Source organism: Echiichthys vipera (genome assembly GCF_963691815.1).
Source record: "Echiichthys vipera genome assembly, chromosome: 3".
NCBI lineage: Eukaryota > Metazoa > Chordata > Actinopteri > Perciformes > Trachinidae > Echiichthys > Echiichthys vipera.
In genome coordinates this window covers 23,367,379-23,392,767 of record NC_139828.1, presented here as the reverse complement: position 1 = coordinate 23,392,767, position 25,389 = coordinate 23,367,379, and the positions used below count along the sequence as shown (strand labels likewise).

At 40.7% G+C, this 25,389-nt stretch overlaps 1 protein-coding gene across 1 annotated transcript in view; it reads left to right on the top strand.

Annotated features, from left to right (window-relative positions):
* The first annotated feature begins 15,349 nt into the window (after positions 1-15,349).
* The window catches only part of col24a1 (collagen type XXIV alpha 1 chain), a 93,435-nt gene continuing 83,395 nt past the window's right edge, over positions 15,350-25,389 (top strand). The window contains exon 1 of the mRNA XM_083940647.1: positions 15,350-15,802. Coding sequence (XP_083796773.1) covers positions 15,750-15,802 — 53 coding nt within the window. The 5' untranslated portion in view covers positions 15,350-15,749. The remainder of the gene's footprint in view (positions 15,803-25,389) is intronic.

Here is a 25,389-nt window from a genome sequence, read left to right as displayed (position 1 = left end):
GTGGTCCTGTGTGTAGGTCTCTGCTGATCGTGGTGGTGCCTGCTGCCGTGGTCCTGTATGCTGGTCCCTGCTGATGTTGGTGGTGTCTGCTGGTCTCTACTGATGCTGGTGATGCCTGTTGCCGTGGTCCTGTGTGTAGGTCTCTGCTGATCGTGGTGGTGCCTGCTGCCGTGGTCCTGTATGCTGGTCCCTGCTGATGTTGGTGGTGTCTGCTGCCCTGGTCCTGTATGACGCTTCCTGCTACTTCAATAACTATTAGTCATTTATTCTGTCACTAGTCTTATAAATTATAAAATTTGTAGCCATAAAAACACCATCAGTGGTATGTCTTGCTGTATCGTAGCTGCTATTGCCCCTACTCATCATTTTGTCATAATTATTTTCATTTTCATGTTCTGTCACCTTGGATGTAAGTGTTCCTGCTGTTCTGCTATGCAGACTGCCATAACATGTGGGTCATGTTCACATTACTATAGATATTGTTATAGTTACTGTTACTCGCTGGCTGCTTGCATCTCTGGAAGTGTGTCAGTCTCTCTGTCTTCTGTCTATCTTTGTGTTTCTCTCTTTCTCTCTCCTTTTCTTCCTCCCCAACCGGTCAAGACAGATGGCCGTCCTCCACAGAGCTGTTTGACGTTCCTGCCTGTTATAGGGAAGGTTTTCGTTGCCACCGTACTCTACGGGGGGAATTGTTGGTTCTATGCCTACTCTGTAAAGTGTCCTGAGATAACTTTTGTTATGATTTGGCACTATAAATAAAATTGAATTGAATTGAATTGAAATTGAATTGAATATAAATCTATTTTTTGAGCATCAAAAACACCAACTACCTTTTATCTTGAGAGGTGTCTCTGAAATGCTTCCTCTCAGAGAATAGTGGCTGTAGCTATGATTCACAAAAGACACAATGGTAACCCAGAGTCCGGATACATACAGATCTGTGGATGATGCATGCAAGTTCATTAAAATAAATACCAGCTTAGACTGTTTGTCACTGCCTTCCAACATTCATTCATTAAAATACTAATTCATATGATTATTTTCATTCATATATTCTTTTACATTACATAATCTCTTTTGGCAACTTTGGGCAGCACCTCATGACGTTAAAATAGAGAACATGTTCACAAAGAGTGGCCTATTACACAGCAGACACAGATCAATATTAATCATTATTCATTATTGTGAGTTGTGATTCTTGACACCTGTCTAATCCAAGTCATTTATCTGTTTATGGTACATCCTGCTCTTTAGCTCCATTATGTTCATCAGTTAGACGCTAACTTTGTCTCTGTGCTGTTTGAGGCTGAGCAGGTAGGGTAGAGTGGGTTCAGCTGATCATTTTTGTTGCTTCCTGCTGCAGCGGAAAACGTGTTCAATGGCGAGGGTAAGTTAAAACAGTAAAGTTGAAAACCAAAACAATGAGCTAAAAGACACTAAAACACTGTGAATTCCCTTTAAGTTTGTCCTTGTCCTGCTCGTGAGCCCTTTCACATCAAATGAAGTCAGTTTTTTTTTCATTGTAAAACAAACATATTGATCAGTGTAGCTGTAAGCTTTGGTTAGGTTTATGTACTAAAACTATTTAATTAAGCTCAGTGACACGATTACAGACAATTCGTTTTGCTGTTCTATAAAAATGTCTCACTACTTTTCCTCTGAGAGCCAACAATCAAAAATCACATGACCACAAGAGGTCCATGTCAAGTTAAGCTAAATATAGGCTGTTTTAGGCATTTGAACAAATGGCTAATGCTCTTTGAAGGAATGGGCGGAATGGTTTCTAAGGAGAGTGTTTTTGCTGTGATACTGGGTCACCATTGGAAACTATTTGTAAATTCAAGATAATACTATTTTTGGTGCAAACTCTAAAGTCCCACTCCAGAAGAGGATGAAAGCACATCTAGTCTTTTTCCCTAACAGAGAAATTCTGCATTTGGCCTCATCCCGCCCTACGCTGCCTGCCCATGCTAGGTTGAGACTCTTTAGCTACAGTTTGTAGACTACATTCTGCCTTTCTCCAACGTTGCTGACGAGTAGGTCTGAGGTGAAAGGTAAGTGTGCAATCCGCCCATCAAGATGACGAAACACATCGGAGAAAATCAGCCATAGGCCTACATATTGGAGCCAGCTTCAGACAGGAGCCCCTTGGGCAAATCGCTAACTCACAGTATGGCGCGTGAAACTCACAGAGCCCCTAGTCGGATGGAGGGACACAGAGCCTGGGCTGCCCATCCATTGAGCTTAAGTTAGTGACGTGCAACTATGTCATATTTGACAGTCCTGAACCCGGCGTCAGTCAGACCCATACTCAGATGAGAAGTATGTGTTTCACGTATTAGACAGTGATTGGTTTATGGATTAGCGACCTACCAACTGAAGCTTGCCCGGAAAACGTTTGAATCTCAAATTTGTGCACAGACATCATGTCCTTTAGTAGAGGAATGTGAAAACACCTCTCAAGTGACACAATTTGCTCGGATACAAGTCACTATAATCAATGTCATGACATTTTAGAGGACAGAAACAGAAGAAAAACACTTTTTGAGTGGAGGGAATTTTAAACAAACAAATACTCTCTTTTATGCCTTTAGAGAGTATTTGACACTCAAACAATAAGTATAAGGGGCAAGGAAGTTCAGACCTTTACGTGAAAGTCTCTCTTATTTCCCATCCATGATTTAAACTGAAGATTTTTATGCTTGAGCTTCTGGGGACTGTACTGAAAGGCTCCAAAAGGACAGAGGTCAATCACACACACACACAAGCACACACACACACACACACACACACACACACACACACACACACACACACACACACACACACACACACACACACACACACAGACACACACAGACACACACACAAACTTCTGTTTGGTCAGGAGATTCACAGGGTCCCTCTGTTGGACATTTACAGGAAGAACTCAGAGCAGCCAGTCAGTCACTCCCTGTTGTGAGAAGACATGGTCCAGCACCTGTGTTACTGCACAGTTCAAATCTCACAGCTCAGTAAACTACTGTACAACAGTTATGTGATGGGCTAGATGTAAGTATTTTAGCTGCTGTATCAAATCTCACACTCATTTAATGATTAAACAACAAATCTCTCTGACCAGGCACTCCTTTAGTCTTGCTACCTGCACTCAAATCAGAACTGAATACAAGTTTAAATAGCAGGACTGTTGAAATAGACCAAGGTGCTGAAAAGATTAAATCTCTTCCCCCCTAAAGGGAATACTTACCAGTTTCCTGCTTTGTTTTACCTATTTCTGGACTCTTGCCTCCAATGCTGGCCTCATTTGTCTTGGCACTGGAGCCATTTTTGTTCAAGAAAAAAACAGGCGAACACAAGGGCTTATACAGATATAGCCCTGTGAAAGGGGAAGATCAAGTGTCCTTGTCTCTATGCTGTAAATAAATGCAGAGGAATTAGAGTTGACAAGCAGCCGAAAGTCTCTGAAATGATAGCCTGGTTAATTAGCTCTGAAACACACACAATACACACAGGAAATGAAAATGATAAGAAAAATGGTGACAATCGTGAAAAGTATGGCATCACATAACAACTTTACAGAGAGCCATCTTGTTTCATTTAGTTGCATTCCCTACCATTTAGCATTCATTTTCCTCAGTGTTGTCCAGAGGAGAATGCAGTCAGTGTGGAAATCCACCAGCAGGCATTTCACAGAACATGCAGGGCACAGATAATAGCTGATGCCTTCATCCAGTGTTTCTTCTTTTTTTTTGCACGCCATAGGCTAGTCATTTAGAAGAAATTGTTCACAGATCTTTAACTCGATTACTGTCTCGATCAACAAAGAGGCTTCTTTCCATTTAATTCACTTTTGGACTCTGTCACTGACTTCATGTTGTTTTGCTTTTAGTTCATGTATGTCTCTTTTATTCTGTGAAGAGATGGGATTTCCGAGCTTGATGATTTTGTCGTCTACAATATATGTGATTGTGAATGAATTGTTTGATTGAGTGAAAATTTCATAACTCACAATGGTGGTGATTGGCATGTTTTACCTTCAGTTAGTGCACTTCTGTTAGCGGTTGATCATTCTGCTAACCGTAGACTTAAAGGAAAACTTTGACATCTAAATATGCTTATCTGGCTTCTTGTCGAAAATAAGATGAGAAGATTGATCCGATCTTCTCATCTGACTTTGAGCAAGAGAGCAAATAAGCATACTTACCAAGATGACATAGCATACCAAACGCCAAACTAAGGAGGAGATCGGGGTAGACTTTTACCCATGAGACTGGTGTTCGTGTCCCATGTGAAACCAAAGGTCCCACTTTTTGTAGGTTAATCAACCACTCCATGGACATAACTACGCCACGGACCAGCCCTTTCTCATTTTTAGGGTGTCAAATACCGCTGTTTTGTCACGGCCCTCTGCATTTGATACTGACATAGAAGGCACCCTTGAGCACGCGTCAGGCTTTTAACTGTAAACTCATTCTTAGCAATATTAGATGCTCAGAGCAAGTGCTCCAGAAGTGGGAGTGACAAAGTTGGCATAAAGAGGACATCAGGGTGGAGCATGGGTCAAACAAACACTGGACTTTCACCCAGAAGATTGCGGTTTGTGTCCCGTTCCTGTCCCGTCCGTCACTGTAGTTGCATTACAAAGGCAATTGTTTTAACCCCACCCTAAACCTAACCAAGTACTTTTGTTTCAATTCACAACATTAACCTGTTTCCCTTGTTTAAAACAGCTACCACACTGGAGTGTGTCAGGTTTATGCACAAGGCTACCCAGTGCGTTGACAACTGACATCAAGGAGTTCTGAGAAAATGGCAGTATTTGACAAGTTGGAATCAGGACGAGTTACACTGACTTACATCCGGAAAAAAAAACACTCACACCATGATCTCTTCCTAAACCTAACCAAATAGTTGTGTTGCCTATCTGTCATTTAGGTATGGACGTAAGGATGTGCTGCTTTAAAATATCAAACTATTAGGCTACTATGAAACACTTCATTATGGGATGGCTGTGGCCCTGGAGGTAGAACAGGTTATCTAGATTGGCAGTCCGTTAAGGGGCCTTCACATGATAAGCTTTCTGCGCTGGGCTCACGTGAGGCTGGGCGCAGAGACCCAGTAAGCGGGCCAGAAATAATTATTTTTGCTCAGCATCAAACAAGTCTTAGTAGATATGAATAGCTAAATTGTGTTCATATCAAAAGTTCTGAGTTAAAAAGGCAGTTTTAAAGTAGTGAAATGATTTGATGAAGTTATTTTGGGGGGCATTTATTCAGTGTCTTTATAGAGCCTATTACATAATGTAATCACAGCTGACATAATCACAGTCTTGGCTAGTTTAATGTTTGGGTTTCCATGATGTCCTGTGTCCAGCAGAGCCCGTCAGCTCAAAACAGTCTGGAAGTCATGATGATGATGACCTCAGGGGTATCTCCGTCTAGACTGCTTGGATAAATCTTTTTATTTTCAGGTTTGCAACAGGAAATGTTCCCAGATATTCATGTTGTTTTAATCACAGCTCCAAAGCACGTGTACAAAACATCTATTCATCTTTCCATGTAATGGATAAAGACATGTTGTAAGGTGTCCTACTGGGCTACAAGCACTGAGCAATTTATCAACAATTTGATATCTCAGCATGGTCTTACTGTCCAGTCATATTGTAGTTAATCAAAATCAAAACATCTTGGGGTGTTTTGAGTTATATTCCAATGTTCACTATTTCCTTTGTTTTAACTACAAGAAAAAAAACTAACATGCTCCAGCCAAGTGTTTGATTTACATCCCAAAAAGTAAATTATGCTGTCAAAAATAATTTTTCTTTCATCCAATTTACAGTAGCTAACTCACATTTAAAGGAGCACTGTGTGGGATTTTCTTCCATCTTGTGGTAAAACGTTCTCTTGCGCCTCACTTTTTCAAACATACATTGCGACCTGGTTGCAACTACGGTAGGCGCTATGTGCCAAGAAGCTACTTACCCTTCTGTATTCGCCGGTCATGTTGCCTTTTAAATTCTCTTTTTCACTTTTTTGGCGACGAGGGTACCTTCTCAAGTAGCATGGCATAAGTATGATCTTGCATTATGAACGAAAGTGTAGTGCAGGCTTTCAAATGCGTCTCACTGAGCTCCTTCTCCAGTCAACAGTCACGCTGGCTCTGAGCGAAAACACATTTAGCCTTACCAGTACCACGTAGTGTTTTATGTCCCTCTCCGCCGTTTATAGTCTTTTATAAACCAGAAGGACATGGAAGCCCCCATAGAGCTTACCCGTTCTATGTAAATACAGATAAAAAAATATTTGTTCAGGTAGGTAAGTCAGATTGTTGGCAGAGGTAATATTGCACCCATGAGGACTTATTTATGAATGAAGATTTTGCTGTTAGTTAATAAATTATTTAAAACGCTACACGGTGTCCCTTAAATATAAAAACAACAACATAATATTGCCAATGTCATATTAATTCAGTTTTTCAGATACATGCACAGATATACATACTGAAGATGTAAAAACATGTCTATGTAGTCTCAGCAATTTGCTATAACAGCTAGGAAGTGCAGTTTTACAGGTGTAAATCTAGAATTTGTTGGGTGCTATATTCAGCTGCAGATTAAAACATAATAGGTTCACGAGTGAGTATTTACGGTGGATGTGGGACGGACTTGAAGTCCCACTCCAGACATGCTATGAAGTATGTAAAAAACACTCTGCTTTGATAAGTACTTTGTTTAATCTGATTTACCATAAAAAACTTGCCAGCTACTGCACACGCCAGCCTCTTCCCGAGGTTGATGAGTAAGCCTGAGGTGTAAAAAAAGCACACAAACTGCCCATCAAGCTGACTAAACACATCAGAGAGAATCAGCCGTGGGCCTACATGTTTGAGCCGGCTTCAGACAGGAAGCAGCAAGGCAGTAGGGTGGATCGCCGTCTCGCAGTATGGCAGGTGCGGCTCGTGGGATGGATGAATGGACACAGAGCACAGGCTGCCTGCCCATGGAGCTAACATTAGCGGTCTGCAACTACGTTATAGTTTAGCCGTCCTGAATGCAGTGTCAGTCAGACCCGGACTCAGATGAAGAATCTGTTGTGCACTAATATCACCTAGCAGACATATCAGTATGGTAAGTCTAGTTAGCTTCCTTTTTTATTTGTTGCTGTTGTTTGTTTGTTGTTTTTTGAACATTAAAGCATATAAACATGTTCTAGTAGAATGAAACATGTATGAAACTGAAAAAAGAGTACAATAGGTCCCCTTTAAGTATCATCTCATTCATAATGAAACAAGCAAAACCTGATTCTAGGTCAGGGTTCCTGCCAGATGTCTGAATTAGAGTCATTGAGAAAACATATGAATGGAGTTCTTTAAGTCAGTTAACTCACACTGCAGGAAATTGTTAATCTAATGTCCTTTATGATCCAAAAAGTGACCTAAGACTTTGTTCTTTTATGTCTATGTAATACTGCTGGCAGCCTGGATAGCATACACATATGAGGTAATGATGATGAAGTCTTTTGCTGCGAGTCAGCCACACCAAACCTGGCTGTAGCCTTGATAGCAAACACATGAGGTAGTGGTGATTGTCCATCTGTGTCTGGAGCCGGGCTTTTTAACCTACGTCCTAGCTGACAGGTGGCACTGCTTAGCCCCAGTGGACAGGGACGCCTGGGCTATTTTTTGCCCCGGTGACAGTAGACGGTGACAAGGAGCAGCTGATGGATAGAAAAGTGTCTGGGATTAAACTTGTCCTGACATGCAGGGAACAAAAGGTCCTCGCCACCCATGAGTTGCTGGTACACGGTCGAAACTTACTGTGAAACATAAATCTCATTCCATTCCTGTCTCCCTTTGAGGTTTTTTTTTTTTTTTTAAATCTTTTCAGCAGCTATAATCAATATATTTAATAACAACTGAGCAAATGACTACCAGTATGTGCAGTGGGAAAGTGTCAAAATTACAGATAATTATCAACTGACTCTGCAGTTTGTTTTGAGGTTAGTTTTTTGGCTCTTATAAATCCACTGTCACCAAACAACAAACAGACAACTTTGCAACAAGTTGAAGAATGTAGTTGAGAATTTAGCAGCTTGAGCAATGTAAAGCAAGGGACACAGAGCAAAATACTCAAAACCGCCTCTGTAACACAAAGCAGCAATAGTAATTGATTGTCATGGTTGATGCCGGAAAGAAGCGTTGGTGGTGCCTAGAGCTCTGCACCAGCAAGACTAATGGGAATAAATATGATCCTGCTATCAAACTCCCATCAATGAAGCGAGGAATACTCATGAACATTGCATTATGAGGGGGATTGTATTATTTTAAAACATATTTGGTGTCTCTATGTTAAAAAACTTGAAGGTTACAAATGTTTTTTTTACTGAAATCCCATTGATAACTATTTTTACAACCAATCCCATTGGCTCTTTGATGGTTAATTACTTAATGTATGAAAGGGATACTCAAGACTTTAAGCTTCACTCTAATGTAGTAATGACTATTGTAAGATGTGAGAGAAAAAAGTGACAACCAACAGGAAACAGGATAAAAAATGGTCTTTCCCTGTTTACTACTGCACATATTTTTTTTCCTTCTCTTCTCCTGCAGCAGTAAATGCATGTAAACTTGGAACAATTCTTTTGTGCAGTTGTTTCTAATCTTCAGCAGAACACATTATTTGTGTGTGTTTACTCTACCAAGAAGTCTTGTGTGTGTGCACTTGGGTCTCTCAAAATGTCTGCACGGCTGCAGTTTTTATGCACAGGTAAGGAGAGGAATGGAAGATGCTTTAAAAGAGGAAGAGGAGCTGGCTTTGCTCTCAGAAGGCCTCACAGGAGCCATCCACAACAACTGAAAAAGAGATATTAATCACCAAAACATTCACACATGTAAAAGCCATAAACCCTGTCACAGAAAAAAAATCAAGATGTTTCCCAGTGTCCACTTTCTCTAGTTTCTCTGAGCACTCCACGATAAAAACCTGTGCCAGATAGTATTTTAAACATTCAGAGTGTTTGTTTAAATCCATTTGGAGTAGCAGATGTGGAGTGTATATTCATAGGATAGCGTACTGGCCTAAAATAGCTTTCCATTCTGAGATTATTTGAACTTTTTGGCACTTACATTGACTTTATGGCTCAGTCAAAAATCAAAGAGACCACAGAAGACGAGCTTAAGAGGCCAGAGATGCTTCTGTTTTACCAACTCAGTAGTATCACATGGGAGAAACCTGATGGTCCATTTTCACAGAGCCACCATGCTCAGGTCTGGTGTTGTGACAGATGTCTGCAGTGGGGCACCTTTAAAAACATCCTAATCTCTCCCTTTGAATCTATAGGCAGATATGAGGTCAGACGAGAGGCAGTTTGTGAACTCCGTCTTAGAACTTTGTTTTTCCATGAAAAAGGGAGTGAAAATGGTAATTAACCTTCCCGACCAACCCTCTGCTAAAAGCAATAATTAAATGATGAATGATGGACCAGCAGAGAGGGCTGGACTGGGTTTGACCTGAAAATTAAAGTGTACCTGTGTTCAGAGCAGACATGAAATATTTATGCTCCTCTTAAAGGACAGGAGAGGCGGCTGCAAGCTGGTGTGAAGTCTTTTCTGGGTTCGGACACGTGTCACAGCCTTGAAAGAAGGCCACCTATTGCTGAAACCCTGTTTCTCGGCTGCCAATACCACCATGATTGCTGTTGTGCAGCACTTTACTACTGTCTCCGGTTGTCACTCCAGCACCTGTGTGATCTCCTCTGACAGCTACTCTCTGTCTGGAACTAGACCTGACTACTACTACAGTACAAACTGTTCTCTAAGTATCTCAGTGCGGCCAAGTTTGGTTAAGTGTTTGTAAATTGCACTTCAAATACTCCCAAATATTATAAAATGTGAATTTTCCACACATTGTCACAGTATCCGTTTGGCTGAGGAAGCTTTTCCCAGAGTCATAAACCCCATTTTGGTCCCTGCTGAGTAAGACTTTCCCTTACAGCTAAGGCAGCACATATGCTTGTGTTATCCTCTGATAACACAACTGAGCTTTTAAGGAGTCGTTTGAAATTTGGGGATTATTCTTTTATTTGCTCTGTTGCTTTGGCTAACTTAGCTTAGCATAAAGAATGGGGGAAACAGTAAGCCTTGTTATGTCCAAAGGTATGCAATCCACCTATCAGCTCCTGTAAAGCTCAATAATTAATACATTATTTTGTGTGTTTAATCCATTTAATGACTAAAGTACAAAGTTTCATTGCCAAATTACACACAAATAGTTTTAATGCTAATCTAAATTATTCAGATGCCGCACATAGCTCAATCTTCTCATCAATCTCTCTAATGAAAATATAAAAAAGTGAATACATAAATGATGAACTTTTCCTTTAAATGTGTTTAATCCAATCATCCATTATGGTCTATTATTCATTCATATATAATTCCTCTCTCCAATGGTTACAGTGAATGCAGGAATTATTAGGAGAGATTAAAGGATATCTGCAGCCAACGCAGGATTTGGACACGACACATGCGTGAGGAGTCATAGGATTTCAAAACACAACAATGATTTTCTTTGTGACTTTCTGAATCTCTATTATGATTGTTCAACAATTTATCCCTGCGTAGAGATTATTGTCATCAGCGCTGGCTTCACTTTACATGGAAAATCTATGGGATCGGGCCTAAATTACTCGCAGCCTAATGGTATCGCTGGAGATAAGAGAAAACATGCCTTTCAAGCCATTCTCTCAACCCTCTCGAGAAATGAAAAGGGATTTTGTATGAGGAACACTGTAGTAAGCATGCATAAAGCCACTCTCTGTTCCATAGCCAGCTCCTCGGAGATTTCACGCCAGACAGAGGATCAGCTTCTAGAGATGAAAGTAAGGTCAAGGTGGGTTTTTTTTCTCCTCCTCCCTAAATCAGGCCTCTCCTCTCTCTCCTCTCCTCTCCTCTCTTCTCCTCTCCTCTGCTGTCCTCTCCTCTCTCTCCTCTCCTCTCCTCTCTTCTCCTCTCCTCTGCTGTCCTCTCCTCTCCTCTCTCCTCTCCTCTCCTCTCCATTGTGTAAATAGTTATGTGCATATGAACATCATCCCTCCTTTTTTACCACAGGATCTTCCAAAAACTGGTCAAGACTAAAAACATTGTAGCATGAATGCAATACGATATAAAAAGACTGCATGGCTACTTATGTTCCTTAGTAACTATAGACACTGCATTGGTTTCTCAAGTACTGTTCATCGATTATGTTATCTTAAATGTGAGTTATTATTGATGCTGCAATATGTGATTCTGGCAGCATGTTTAAAACAGACAGGCAGGCTTTTTTTTTTTGTAGGTTTAGTTGACTTCTGATCGACATGCAAAACTAATGACACACACACACGCACACAAAGCCCTCCGTTGGTGCAGCCGAAAGTGAAAGCAAGAGGACTTTTTTCCTTTCAATTAAGCAACAATATAAAACATGTTTACATATGAATGATAAAAGACCTCATCAGTTTTCTTTGAATTGAAATAATGTTTCGGGATACTGTTCAAATCGGTTCAAATGAACCATCAACTAACCAGGCATTGCTTCGAGGGCCATGGCTGTGAAATCCGTCCGGAGTGCTTACGAGGCTTCACAACGAAAATGAAAAGCCAAACATGAGGCAACACCTCCCTGTGTGGCGTGTGTGTGTGTTCTTCCCTCTGTGCCCTTTCTCCGCCCCATATGACCCGCAAAGAGACTTTCACTTTCCCCGCACACTCCCAAACTTCCCCTCTCAGCCCAAACTCCCCCTTCACCCTGGACTCCCCTGGCCCCTCTCTCCCTGCTTTCCCGTGGTCCCTTTAGCAATGCAAACCACCTCACTGCATACACATACACACACACACACACACACACACACACACACACACACACACACACACACACACACACACACACACACACACACACACACACACACACACACACACACACACTTACATGGAGCATTGTTTCAGCAATCGACAGCTCTGTATTCCACCATCTGTTGAGCACTTTCCCAGCTGTTGCACACTCTCTCCCTGCTCGACAAAATAACAGCCCTACAAGCCGGTGACACGCACGCAGGACAGAAATTACACAGGGCCGTATCTGCTAATTAGAGATGGAGGCAGGTTTAGTGTCTAGGCAGTCTGCAGATATAGAGTCAGCTGTCCACCTGCAACAGAGACACACACTGACCTACACTGTATTGCTCTCCCTCAGGCTGATTCATGGCAAACGCCTACTGATGAGATGTTTACCTAACATGGCAGACTTAACCAACCGTATCTGCAGCATTATGTCGAGAAGAATGCACTTACAGATGGCACTCAAAAGCGCATTTGTATTATGTCTACTGGCTGGTTACAAGACAATATTTTGTTTTACGCTCTACCAACCATAGAGCCTTCTCTCTTCCTAATCTACTTTCCTGTTTCTTTTTCTCCTTAACCAGTCCGGTTGACTTTGGCTTCACTCTGGTCCTGTGAGGCTTAAAGTTTCCACACACCCCACATTTACAAGCTGTTACTGTACTATGAAATGTTAACCTGAAAGACAATATGCTCTCCGACCAGCACATGGTGTTTGAATTCAGGACTTCCAGTGGAAGCTCTGGAGCTCAAATCACGAGTGCTGGTAGGAGTACATGAAGCCTCTGGGACTGGGGCCAGCAACAGCCCCAAGCCCAAATTAGGTACAGACTCCCAAATTACTGACAGCAAGTGCAGAGAATAGAATTTTACATAGAATAAGAAGAAGAAGAAGAATTCCTTTATTCGTCCCGCAAATGGGGAAATTGAATTTTCACTCTATTTTTATCATTTTACACACACACAGGCCCGAAATACACAGACAGGACCTATATACATGCAACTAATGGAGAGATGTTCGAGCGAGGGGGCTGCCAATGACCGGTGCCCCGAGCAGTTGGGGGTTCGGTGCCTTGCTCAACGGCACCTCTGCAGTCCCCAGGGGGGGAAAACCACATGTTTCAGGAAGGGTCAGCGTACACTTTTCTGCGTCTGCCCATTCCTCAAGAGAGAAAAGAGAGGTGATCTGATTCTGATTATCGGACACCAGTCACTCTTTGGCCTAACGTTTTGGTGCTGAGTGCACAATGGACTGATTAGTACACATCTGGACATGTGAAAAAAAAGAGAAAATTCATCTTGAAAAGTTTGCTGTAAATCTGCGTGCATACTTGGCTGAAGTAATTTTATGGTATAATATAGTAAAAAGCTTTTAAGAACATTTCGCAACATGAGAGGGCCGAAATCAATAATTTCAGTAAAGGTTTTATCAACACAACGCATGTCTGGTTTCAAACTTTCAAAGTGTTTACCAGTCAGCAAATGTTCTGCCTCTCTAAACTATTATTTAAGCCTCCAATGGTAATGTCAGGGCTTTGCTACAAACTGATCATGTAATTCATTTGTTCATGATGTTAATTTACGGTCTTTGTCAGCGAACCAGCATATCAACATTTTTGTTTCCTGGAAGTGGTAGAAAACATCTGGTCGAAGCATTGCTATCCCGAGATGCTGGCTGATGGCGAAGTCAGCGAAAGAGAGAGAAAGAGAAAGAGAGAGAGTGCATCCTGTTCAAAGTGTTTCCTCCTCGGAGACAACTGTCTTTGATGAAGGGGGGAAGAGAGTTTGACCCACTGCTGCAGACTCATGCAGACCTCCTTAGCTTGTTTGCAGGCACCACAAACTGAATGCTCTTTATTAACCTCACTGTTTATAGTGGCTGGCAGGCTCTCTTGGAGTTTCCATGTCACTTTGACCTCTCTTACAATACTCCTTGTTTGGGCATTGTGACTGTTCACTGTAACTGTCCTTTTGCTGTTCTCAGGTTAAGAAACGCTGTGTGCTCCACCTGGGATTAGAGGCAGGAACTGCTCTGTCTCCTAGTAGCGTCCCCCCAGCTCCCTAAACTGCAAACCATATGGACTCCCTTTCCATCCAGGCTGAGGTGAGAGAGGCTTCGGACGTCTGGAGGAGGATGCTGGGATGTACGGGGGGAGGAGTTGGGGTCCCAGGGATCCACAGAGCTCTGTTTGTTCTAGGTCAATGGGTTAACCTTGATCGGGAAAGGTGGAAGTGGTTTAGAGCCTGTTTTGTTTGGAAAAAATCGATGGGACTGATAAAGAAAAGAAATGGTGTCCTTTTTCCAGGAGGAAACACGGTGGCACTGTGTTCAGACACGGTTACAGAGAAACAAAGAAGGGTTATTTACTAACTATAACCAGTGCCAGAGCTTAGATACTGTATCTCCTGATCAACACTACGAGAGTTTACACACCTTATGAATCTGTTTGTCTAAATCTCATTACTAAACACATTGCAGTAGCTGGAGCGGCTCCACATTTCATATTACCAGACCAGATCAGGATTATGCAGTGGTCTCTAACATAATTGCTTTATTTAATTCATTGTGAGTATAAATAAATTTAATAGGAGCCCTTACTTTAAAATATTCTTTTGGATGCGGGCCAAAGAAAAATAAAGTCAAGGATTTTTAATTGGGTTGTTTTATATACAGCATTGCCACATGCCTCTGGCCTGCATTGTGCTTATACGTTGCATATCTTCACTGAAAACTATTTGTATCTTTTGTATCAGTTTGGACCCAACCAAGCAATGCTCAAAATACTTTTTTACAAATTGTACTCGCTTATCTTCATAATGCCAAGTGCTTATGAGATTACAATGAACTTTTTCTGTGTCAAATCAGACCCTAAAGGGTACTCAACCCACTACCCCCCCCAAAGAAAATATGCTCTTAGATAAGGGTGCACTTTATGGAAAGGTGCCCAAGACTGATCAGTAAGTAAGTTTTGGTATGAAAATAAATAGTTGTAAACTATCCTGATAGAAGCTGTCTAATGTTGGATAACAGATCAGACTCTTGACAGAACAACAGTGGCTTGAGCTGCAGCACCTGGCAGATTCTCCTGTCAGCAAACAACATGAGGCTGCACCAGCTGATCTCTTCTATTTTTCTCTGGCATTATTTCAGTCTTGGTGTGGAGCCTACTCTATGCATCAGGAAGTGCACGTGTCTTGAGCAGATCTTAACAATTGGAACACGTTCTCTGCTCTGCAGAATATACAATTACTTTAATGTAACTATTGTACCTGCTTTGGGCCAAACAGAAGTCAAAGGCGACAAAGGACATGGATGAACAAAGCCAAAAGTCCATCCGTGATGTCATGAGCCTGTAACTGGTGAAATTCAACACCACCAGCTGGTAGGAGTTGTGTTGGGTTGAATACGGGTCCCCTTGCATCAGTGCAAGTCAAGGCACATAGCAGAAACCACCGCCTGGGGGTAAAGACGCACAGAGCTGAATCTGCTGTTGTGTTGTAGGACCACTTTGAGAGACGCAGCCCAGACTCTCTCTATCTCACACAGCAGGCGAGTTAACACTGCTGCAGTCCGTGTAGCCGCTCTCCAACTTTTCTATGCAACTGTTGCGCGTCTACACTTTGGATAGAAATAGCCTGATCACTGCGCGCCGCAGAGCGCAAAGGAACCGAGGAGCTCTGGTTTGAACGAGTGGGAGAGAATCTCTCCTCCGGATTGCAATACCATGAGGAAATTTTGAAGTGGCAGAACTCATCCGTCCACTTCTACGCTTCCTTTGGCTGTTACCAAAGGGTTAGCCCATGAGCAGGTATCCCCTTGAGTGTGATTCTGTTTTCACCCAGATCTCTGCTGCCTGGACAAATGCATACAAATGCATTTAGGAGCTCAACGGACAAGGAGTGGACACGTTTCCGCGGCAGCAACGTAAGTGGGCATTTGGTTTAATAGTATGCAGATGTTGGGCTACCTATGCGTATTTGCGACTCTGAAACTGTGCCTAGAATAGATTTGCATATGAAATGGCACCTGGGGACTTAGTTCTGTTATCTGGCGTCTTGCCCCGCCAATTGACTAAAAAAGCATCCGTAGTTGAAGTTTTTTGCCACCAAAACGTAACTGACAATGCGTTTTTTTTTTAATTTGGTCAATATGCATAGAGTTTAATATTGTAATCACTGGTCTCTATTATTGACATGTAAATGTTAAGATGTTTTCCATTAGATCATTTTGTTTCTGTTATACTTATGTTCTGCAAAAACGATAGTAGCATGGTTATTTTTATTATTTTAGCTGGTCTTGATAAACGCAGTCTATATCTTAGCAGGTAGTAAATGCACACGTCTTGGCTTTGAACTCGCCACATGAACATGCAGCCTGGGATCTCTTACATGATAATCTGAATACCATGTGGGCCACTGCTGAACGCCCTTCTTTTTATGTATCTTTTATCTTTTCGCTCATATGATAAGCCAGGAAATAAACACTGAGAATGGCTTGGAAGCAATGATGCTTATTCAGCATGTCAGTTATAAATACTTATTATACTGTATGGTGATATTTAAGCAAAAGGGAAACTGTCAATAACTCAAGATCTAACAAAATAATCAAACTCTGTCAGAGTGTTTAGGCTTTAGATGGGGAAAAAAAAATCTATTTAGTGCCTTTAAACCTAAACATTCCTCATGGAAGTGTTTATTATTGGCATCCTGCATGCAGGTTTTGTTGTCCTGTTACATTCAGCTGGGACTGTGTGGCTACAGAAATGTGCACGCCTCCATTGGGCTACTCAACAGGAAATGTATTTCTTCTATCAGTAGTGAGTCCAAGTTGACTGTGCTCTATTATGAATCCCTTCCAGATAAGATCTAAAAAGAGCTGAGCTCACAATGCATTCTGTTGTTCTCTGCTGATAGTGTTTGCTCAATGGAAAATACAAAGTGGACCTGATATCCTGAGAGATACATTTTTTTTGTCCTTGAGAGTGAAAATGAGAGCCTTATGGAAGAACTGGGGGTTGACTGAGAACAAGTCTGGCCTCCCCTGAATTTACTGGGAGAGTTAGTGTGTATGCATCAGTGGTTAACTGGCTCCTCAGCTTCAGACAATCACCCACTGTTGCAAGGATTGCTGCTCCATTACTGGCGGTGGTTTGAACTGTATAGCTGCAGAGACTCGCAGCTAATCACATGCTGTACACTCGAGAGCATGCTGGCTTCTCAACGCTGCATGGTAGTTCCCATAATGAGTTGACGATGCAGGTTTTTCAGGACTAGGAGATGGGCTGGTTCTGACACAGTTGTTAGTTTACAGTGACATTTAGTTTGATTGATTCATCAACTGTGTGGTGCACCTGTGCTTTGCTGTTAGGTGTGTCTAATGTGTTTCTAAGGTGTTGAACACTCTTTTTATGGTGAACATCAGTGGAAACCGAGGAGGGTACCATGTACTCTAGGCCAATGCAGGTAGACTTTAGCTAGTTGAGGATGCAAATATCAATATACACACTATTCTTATTCTTGTCTTCCATGTCACTACTCTCCAACTCTTGATGTCATTACATGAAGTACAGATACTGTAGCTTTCCATGGGGCTATCATCACACTTAATTACCTGTAATTACCTTTAATATGGCCTAACATCTTTTGTTTTGTTTTTAAAGTGAAGAGTCTGTAATTTTTGGCAAACAAGAGTCATAAGCTCAGTTGAATTCTACGTGGGTGGTATAACATGAAGCTCAAAAGAGCAGGTCAACCAAATTTTTTAAAAAGCAATGCAATGTCTCGGTGATCTAGCCATGCAGCTAGTTTTCTCCCTGCTGATAACTCTCTGCCGCTAAGACATAAGCCAGCATCTCATTGCAATGGAGGTGAGTAGAAGTTGTTTGTGAGATGTAAAAAATAAACATCTGAGAAACTCAGCAGCAAAGTGAAACAATCTCCACTACAAACTTCATGGTGAACCTTTCTATGAGGAATTATTTTCTGTCCACGGTGGGGGCATGTTTATAAGAAAGGCATTGCTGAGATGGAAAGATATGTTTGTTTTTCATTATTTGTGTGAACTAACGCTTTAATGATCACAGCTGTGAAATGGACTAAAACGCAGGAAGAGAAATGTGTTGATGGTTTCAGGAGAACTTCAGAGTATTCTCACCTGTGAGAGTGTAAGCAAAAAAAATGCATGATAGAATCACAGCCTGCCCACCTTATAGCTGCCCTATACTCACATTCTCCACACTATGAGTGCCTGTAGGGATTTTGGCCTGTCTGTGTGAGTGAGTGTATTTAACCCTCCTAACATCTGCAAGTCCCCCCACAACAGGGAAAGGGCAAACTATTAGAGGCCAGTGGACGTTTACTCACAGCCCTTTGTCTGCTTGCTGTCTTGTGGACTAAGTCAATCTTTACTCTGGTCTGCAGTGACCTCTTGACTCCAGTCATTCATCTGAGTGAGCACAAACATGCACCACGCTCTGCTCTTTGTCAATTAAGAAGCATCCGGACATGACATACCGGTCTAAGAAAATTGTGGTTATCTGGATGTATGCATGAATGTATCAGATCTGAAAATCATTTCAAGCCTTGGAAAGAAAGAGAACATCAAGTGGGCAATTGAAACCTGTAAACTTGTTGGCCTGCTAATTTCCGCTCACAGGCGTTTAGACAGGAGAAGAAGACAAGCCCACTTAGAGCTTCCATAATGAAGTAATTATAAACAGAACACAGGTGCTAAAGCTGAAACAGAGCCAGTATAAGAACAGATATTGGCTGTTGATCAGTTACTTGCTCATGTCCAGGAATGTTTTGGTCGAGATTGAGAAGGGATACATGTAGGAACACAACACCTGATAAGCAAGAAGCTCAGTTGTTTCCATTGAGCACAATATCGGCTAGGTCATAGCATTTGAACAATGTGTGATAGTGTGTGTGTGTGGGTGTGTGTGTGTGTGTGTGTGTGTGTGTGTGTGTGTGTGTGTGTGTGTGTGTGTGTGTGTGTGTGTGTGTGTGTTATGCTGGTGCTCAACAGGAGAGATAAACTTTGTATATGATGCATGCAATTTTTCAGATGTCTGATCGATTTCGCTCATAGTTTCATGTCTTTGTAAAAGGACTTCTATTGTGAGCTTCAGTACAGCTCCTGAGATCACAGTGTCAGTTTATATGTCAGAGTTATTGCCTTCCCTCTCTGTTTTGAATTCCCCTCCATTTAAAACATGGGTTAAACTGAGCCACATTTTTTGCCATGGAGGCATATGACAGTGAAGGTTAGGCAAATGCTCCAAGGTCAAGCTCTATAAACCTCAATTTTCTGAATATTGACTCTATGCGGAGTACTTCTAAAGAGCACTACACCTACTGATGTGCTATTCTGAAGGCACGATATAAGGAAAATGACATTGTTGATGATTGTAATAACGATATAACTTGCGATAATTAAACACATATTATTCTGCCGTGAAGGGAATTGATTCCCAACATACTTTTAGTAAACAAATTAAACACTGAGCTGCACACAAATAGTACCAATAAAAAAGAATGATAGCTTTCTGTCAATTAACTAAAAATATCTAAAGTGTTTATTGTGCAAGTTGACATCACAATGATGATAAATAAAAACAAAAATGATATTTTGTGCAGCCCTCGCAGGCAGAAGCAATCTTTTCACCAGATATGATGATATGTGACGGGTCAGTCAAGGTGACTCCCGTCACGTTTGTTTAGATGGTCCTTATACAGTACATCAGAGAACCTTTCGACCAAACATGCTGCATGCTGTTCTGCATGATTTTCCACCCAACACAGATCAACAGCAATTTTACTGGTACCCCTTCTTTTTGTATACAAAGAAGTTAAACATTTCAGAGGTGTTTGTGGAAATTAACAGCTTTGCTTGCTTTATTGATACTAATGGATATGTACTGGAGATCAAATACTAGTATAAATACTTTTTACTATTCATTCTCAAATACTATTATTATTGTTGTTCAGAAATTTGATAGAATATCCACTGTTGCGATACCACTGCTGTCCTAGCATGTTTTTTTTTAAATGACCTAGGCACTTTAACAGAAAAACTTTATTGTTTGAAAGAAACAGTGAGCAAAATTAGAGAACATCAACCATTGTGTCAGAAGAAAGTATTTGAAAAATGTTTTCTTAGGGCTATAGGATTAAAAAATGAATAGGGAGTATAGAGGCCCTTCCTTGGAATAACTTCAGCACATCTGCGCCCACAGGACATCACTGGTTTCTTACACTGGTTTGATCTTGGTCCATTCTTCTTGTAGTCCCTTCAACAGTTCAGTAACTGTAGTGGGTTTCTTAGCCATTACATTGTTGACAAGGAGTTTTAAACCCATAGAGAATCTATCCGTTTCAATGTTTCAATATCCTTAGCCTCAAGGAACTGCTTAACATGTTTTGCAGTGTGACAGGGGGCACTGCCTTGCATGAAGATTGCAGCTGATTGGGAGACAATTGCAGTGAAGGTATTGCATGTTGCTAAAGGAGGTTCACATAAACATTTGCATTGACCTGCCATGTAGCTGTACAAGAGGCCCAACTTCTGCTGCAGAAAACATCCCCCAAACCATGACATGACATTGCTAAAGTTCAATTTATTTGTGTCTGATCGGAAACATTATATCTGGTGTTGGACTGGGAACGACTGAACTCAAAGTGTTGAAAGAAATCAGTTAAATTTGGAGGAGGAAGTGTCAGAGTTTAGATCTAAACCCCATAGAGAATCTCTGGAAAATCCTTGGCAACAAAGTAATGGCTTAGAAACCCACTACAGTACAGTACACAATAAAGGTTTTTGTTGGAGTGCCTTGGTTATTTTAAAAAAAACAGTACTGCAGTGGTATAGCCACAGTGGATATTCTATCAAATTCTGAACACTAAAAAAAAAGACAGTATTGCAGAATAACATGTTCCCTAATTTGATCTCCAGTGTAGTAAGAGGCCTGCCATATTAGATATGTAAACAGTTTATTGTTAATGTTACTGCTCACAAAGTCACTCCTGACAGACATCAATGCTGAAAAGTAAGAAAACCGTTTCCCTTTCTTTATGAGGACTTTAAACAGAACTTAAGCAACATTACTCTATTTGCCAAGCCAGATCGAGCACTTTACCTCTCCATTCGCCCCTCAGTCTTTTTTCCTGAGTTGAATGAGCCATTGTTAGGGATCCAAGCTAATTTTGAGGGGAGAAAGGCAAGATCTGTTAGTGCTGGAATGATTCATTGCAGAGGGGAGTTTTAAGTTGTGATTATTTATAGTCTTGACATGACACCCACTCCCAACATATTGGTATTTCCCTTAGTCAACAGAGCAGTGTTTGGGGAGCTTTGTCTTGCATTCAGCAGTCTTTTCCATTAACTGCAAGGGCTGGAAAGCATGTCATAGTGTGCTGTCACTTAGACTTGGATTTACCACAGGATTTAATACAGAAACGATGTATGTGGTGGCTCCATGTCCTGGATATGAGGAACTCAGTTATGTTGCTTCCTTCCTGTTTGCATATAACTAAATAAAAATCTGAAAAAGATGAGATGACAAATGGAAGGCTTAAGGCGCTTACGTCACTGTAGATGTGCTGAAGCGATGACCTGTGTCTGTTTGGAGTCTCAGGGATGCCTTAAATAGCTCTGGACAGGGAGACTGTGTGACAGACAGGCAGAAAAAAGCTGTCTGAATCAGCATCAGATGGCCCCACTTGACCCTACAAAAGGGAATGTTAAGTGTTATATTTAGTTTTTCTTTGTTCTACTTTTAAACCCTGCCAACTTTTAAGCAGAACCAGCTACTCATTGGCTTCGTAAATGTCGGTTTTATTGTCTCTCTATGAATGATTGTAATCATATGTCCCCTCTTGTTGTCCTCTATTGCTTTTCCCTGCTTTGGGGATATGTCTTTGCTCCTGGCACTACTTTCTCGATGAGGAACAGGTGACAGACACAGCTCATAGTGTTCTACTTACACTCAGCCTTTTCCTTTTGTCTTGTTTTCTCCCCATCTCTTTCTCATACATTTTTTTCTCTGTTGGCATTTGTTTCTCCTTGTTTTGCTCAAGTCTGCAGGGCCACATTGCTCTGGGAAAACAAACATGGCTGGCTGTCTGTGGCTTTCCGTCAAACACGGCCACACAAATACTGCTGGCCTCTTTTCTGGGTTAATCTGGCCCTTAAAGGCCATGAAGAAGTGATGTTTGTGAGAGGGATACCATGCTGTTTGTAGCCATCATACTCTCATAATGATCCCTGGAGGTTTAAGGTGCGACAGCAGCCTGTGATGGATAGCACTCTTACATAAATGGATATTAAAAAAGCAGGACTACTGTCTCATTTTGTCTACTTGTACTAACTCAAAACTATGTTGAAAATCATCATGCTAGTTTGCCAGAAGCCACTTCAAGTTGTGTCAGCAGCTGTTACTATGTACAGGGCTGTCGATGTGATTGATTTGGTTTGAATACCGAGTATGCTTTGAAGCTGTACACGATGAATACTCTGTAAAGTGTGTTGTGGGTTATAGTTGGAGTAGAAGAAAAGAGATATGTCAGTGATTTGTGACTACTATCTGGACACAAACTAAACATCTGATTATATATCAGCTTGTATGCACACTTCCCCACATTTAAAAAGTAGTTCATATTCATCTTTTTCAGCTAAGGTTTAGTGATATGATTTATTTGGCAGTTTGACATGATTTGACATAATTTGACTGTTCATCAGAGGAAAACATGAGCAAAAAAACTCCACCTCTCATGCTCACCTGTAGAATGAACAAATCACTATTTGCAGAGCTGAGATTCATATTATTTAAGTTATCAGATTGCCTTTATCAGTATGATAGGGTTACAGTATTGTGTAATACTAAAACCGACTCCATACTCACCTTTACGGATTGACGGTGTCAGTAAATGTTGCATAGCATTAGGAAGGATGCCCATGTGGATGGTGAGACTCCGTTACAAGGATGTAGATGAAGGATTTCTTCCTAAAACTGTGGGACGTAAGAAGACATGTGTGGTTAGTTGTAGCCTACATGGTTCTTTGTGGCCTCTGAGTGTGTTCAAGACATTGCACATGCTCCCCATTTAAAACTTTTGGCTAAATGTGAATATCTCATTTGAATATGGGAAGACAAATGATCAGTTCAATGTGTAGATTCACACTTTGCTGGGCTCCTTTACATGATTTAGCTCTTACTGATTGGACACAGTAGATGCTGCCCTTCTAGCTATATGGCAGGCAGTGCCACCTAGAGGTGGGGTCAGTGAGGGTCAAAGGACTGAAGCTCCAGGAATCCATTTGAGAAGAATGTCACAATATGCAGTATGAGTAACATAGGTATAGAAGGTCAGATTATTTGGTTGTGTGATCTGTTCTGTTTGAAATTAGTTCTTAATCTTAAATGAGTTCAATTAAAAAATACAAGAGGTATTGTTTTCATTTAAAGCATGATGACATTTTCAAAAGTAATAGCCTATTATGGAGATGTGGTTTGCGCATTGCTATGTAACAGATACAATATTGTGTATATTGATCACTGTTACTCTGTGTACTCAGTGTACTAATAAGCAGATCATTATCTCCTGTTCATAAAAAAATATGGTTGACATCATTTTTGAATGGCTTTGGGAATAGATTAGTCAAAGTGCTCTTTACAATGTGAAAAAAAATCATCTTTTAAGAAAGGCGTGACACTGCTGGGGCTTTTCCTTCTTTGTGGTCATAGAATTTGCTAAGGCACGCTTTCATGAACCATATTAAATTGTTAGTAACCAAATGTGCCCTTGAGACCAAATCCATAATTGTCTGGAAACAATAAAACATGACATAAAAATGCTCCCTGCATGACTTGTTACGACATTTTCCAGATATAAAAATGTCAAAGTTGAAAGCCTTTGTAAACAGAAGAGTTTCCATGTTTTTTATTCCTTGAGTTCCAACAACTGATTTTAATCCAATATTGACTTTTACAGTATTTCCATTATCAATGAATCTAGTGTTTTTTCTGATTAATCATTTCATTGTTAAATCTACCATATGGAAGGTCTGTGTTGTCCAAATCCAGAGATATTCATTTTACAATGATACAAACAATTGATTATTATTAAAGAAAAATTTGGAAACTGATTTGCCGACTGATTAATTAACATTTTCAGCCCTAATATTCACCATTAACGTACGTTTAAGTGGCACATGGATGGATTGAAAATGCAAAGTTTAGAATAAATCAGTCATTACAGACATTTTGTGGTTTACAGCATGAACTATAAGCAAAGTGATGAGTTTATGTTAATCATTTTACAACTTAAGTTATTTTCTGTCCTCGCTATAAATTTACTTTCACATTGTAGATGACTGCTTACTATATTTCGCCCAAGTTGCCTGTACAGTTATGACGTTTGGACCCAAGGTGAACAATGTAATAATAACAATACTAGACATGTGTGTTGGTTTGTTTAGGCCACTGTTATACGTTGTTCCTGATGATATATGTTCTTCAAAACGGCTTCAAGCAGGACTGTGAACAGGACCGACTGGTCACTGTTTTAAATCACCCCGGAAGGTCTAAATTGCAAATAGCGAACAAGCACAGTTGTACTCTATTGCCTACCTATAACGTTAAACGTTACTTAGCAAATGTAAAGTTAACGTTAACCTTAACGTACACACTTAAAGTGAGCTGTTTATCGTAAACAGCAAATTGTTCTGCAAATGTCGCCGTGGCTAACATTTTAACAATGTAACTTTGATACAACAGACTAACTTTAGTTTTAGCGTTATTTATGGTTAGCTAACATTAATTAAGGCTAACCTTACGTTAGCTTACACTGTTGAATAGACGACGTTGCCATTCAGTTACAGACGGTTATGGCTGGCTCGTTAAGGTCTTTAATTTGTGACATCTCATATAATTTAATGTAATTAGACTGTGTTAATGTTTCCAACTCTTCTTATGAGAGGAGCCACAGAGTTTATACGTAGGTAGTAATTGCCAACAAAGTTAAGCTTTAATGTTTCATTAATTACAGACCATTCTATTGTTATCAGACATATAGTTAATATGTTCTCCATACGCTTTAGGTGTTTCAGTTCCAGGGTCCTTGTATTTTGTTTGCTGGCTTAGTGGCATGATTTTGCTTACTGACACGCCTAAGCATAGTCATCATTAATGTAGAATAACCTTTGTTTTTTCTGCTTTAATATATAAAAATGACCACTGCTGCAGTAGCACTCACTGTGGAAGGTAATGCCTATAGCCCATGCTTTTATCCTCAGTTCAAATCATTGTCTTCCCTTTATTTAGTCTACATGTAGGACATGCGTGAAATATGATTATCATCACCTCAAGGCCTTATTTTGAGGAGATCCAGCTGCACCGAGATCAAAAAGTCATGGTGGTTGTGCTGGTATCCACTTGTTCTAGTGGCATATGGCAATTTCGAGCAGTAGGCCTATGTCACTGTTGGTTTCAGTATGCTGGCTTCTGGCACTTC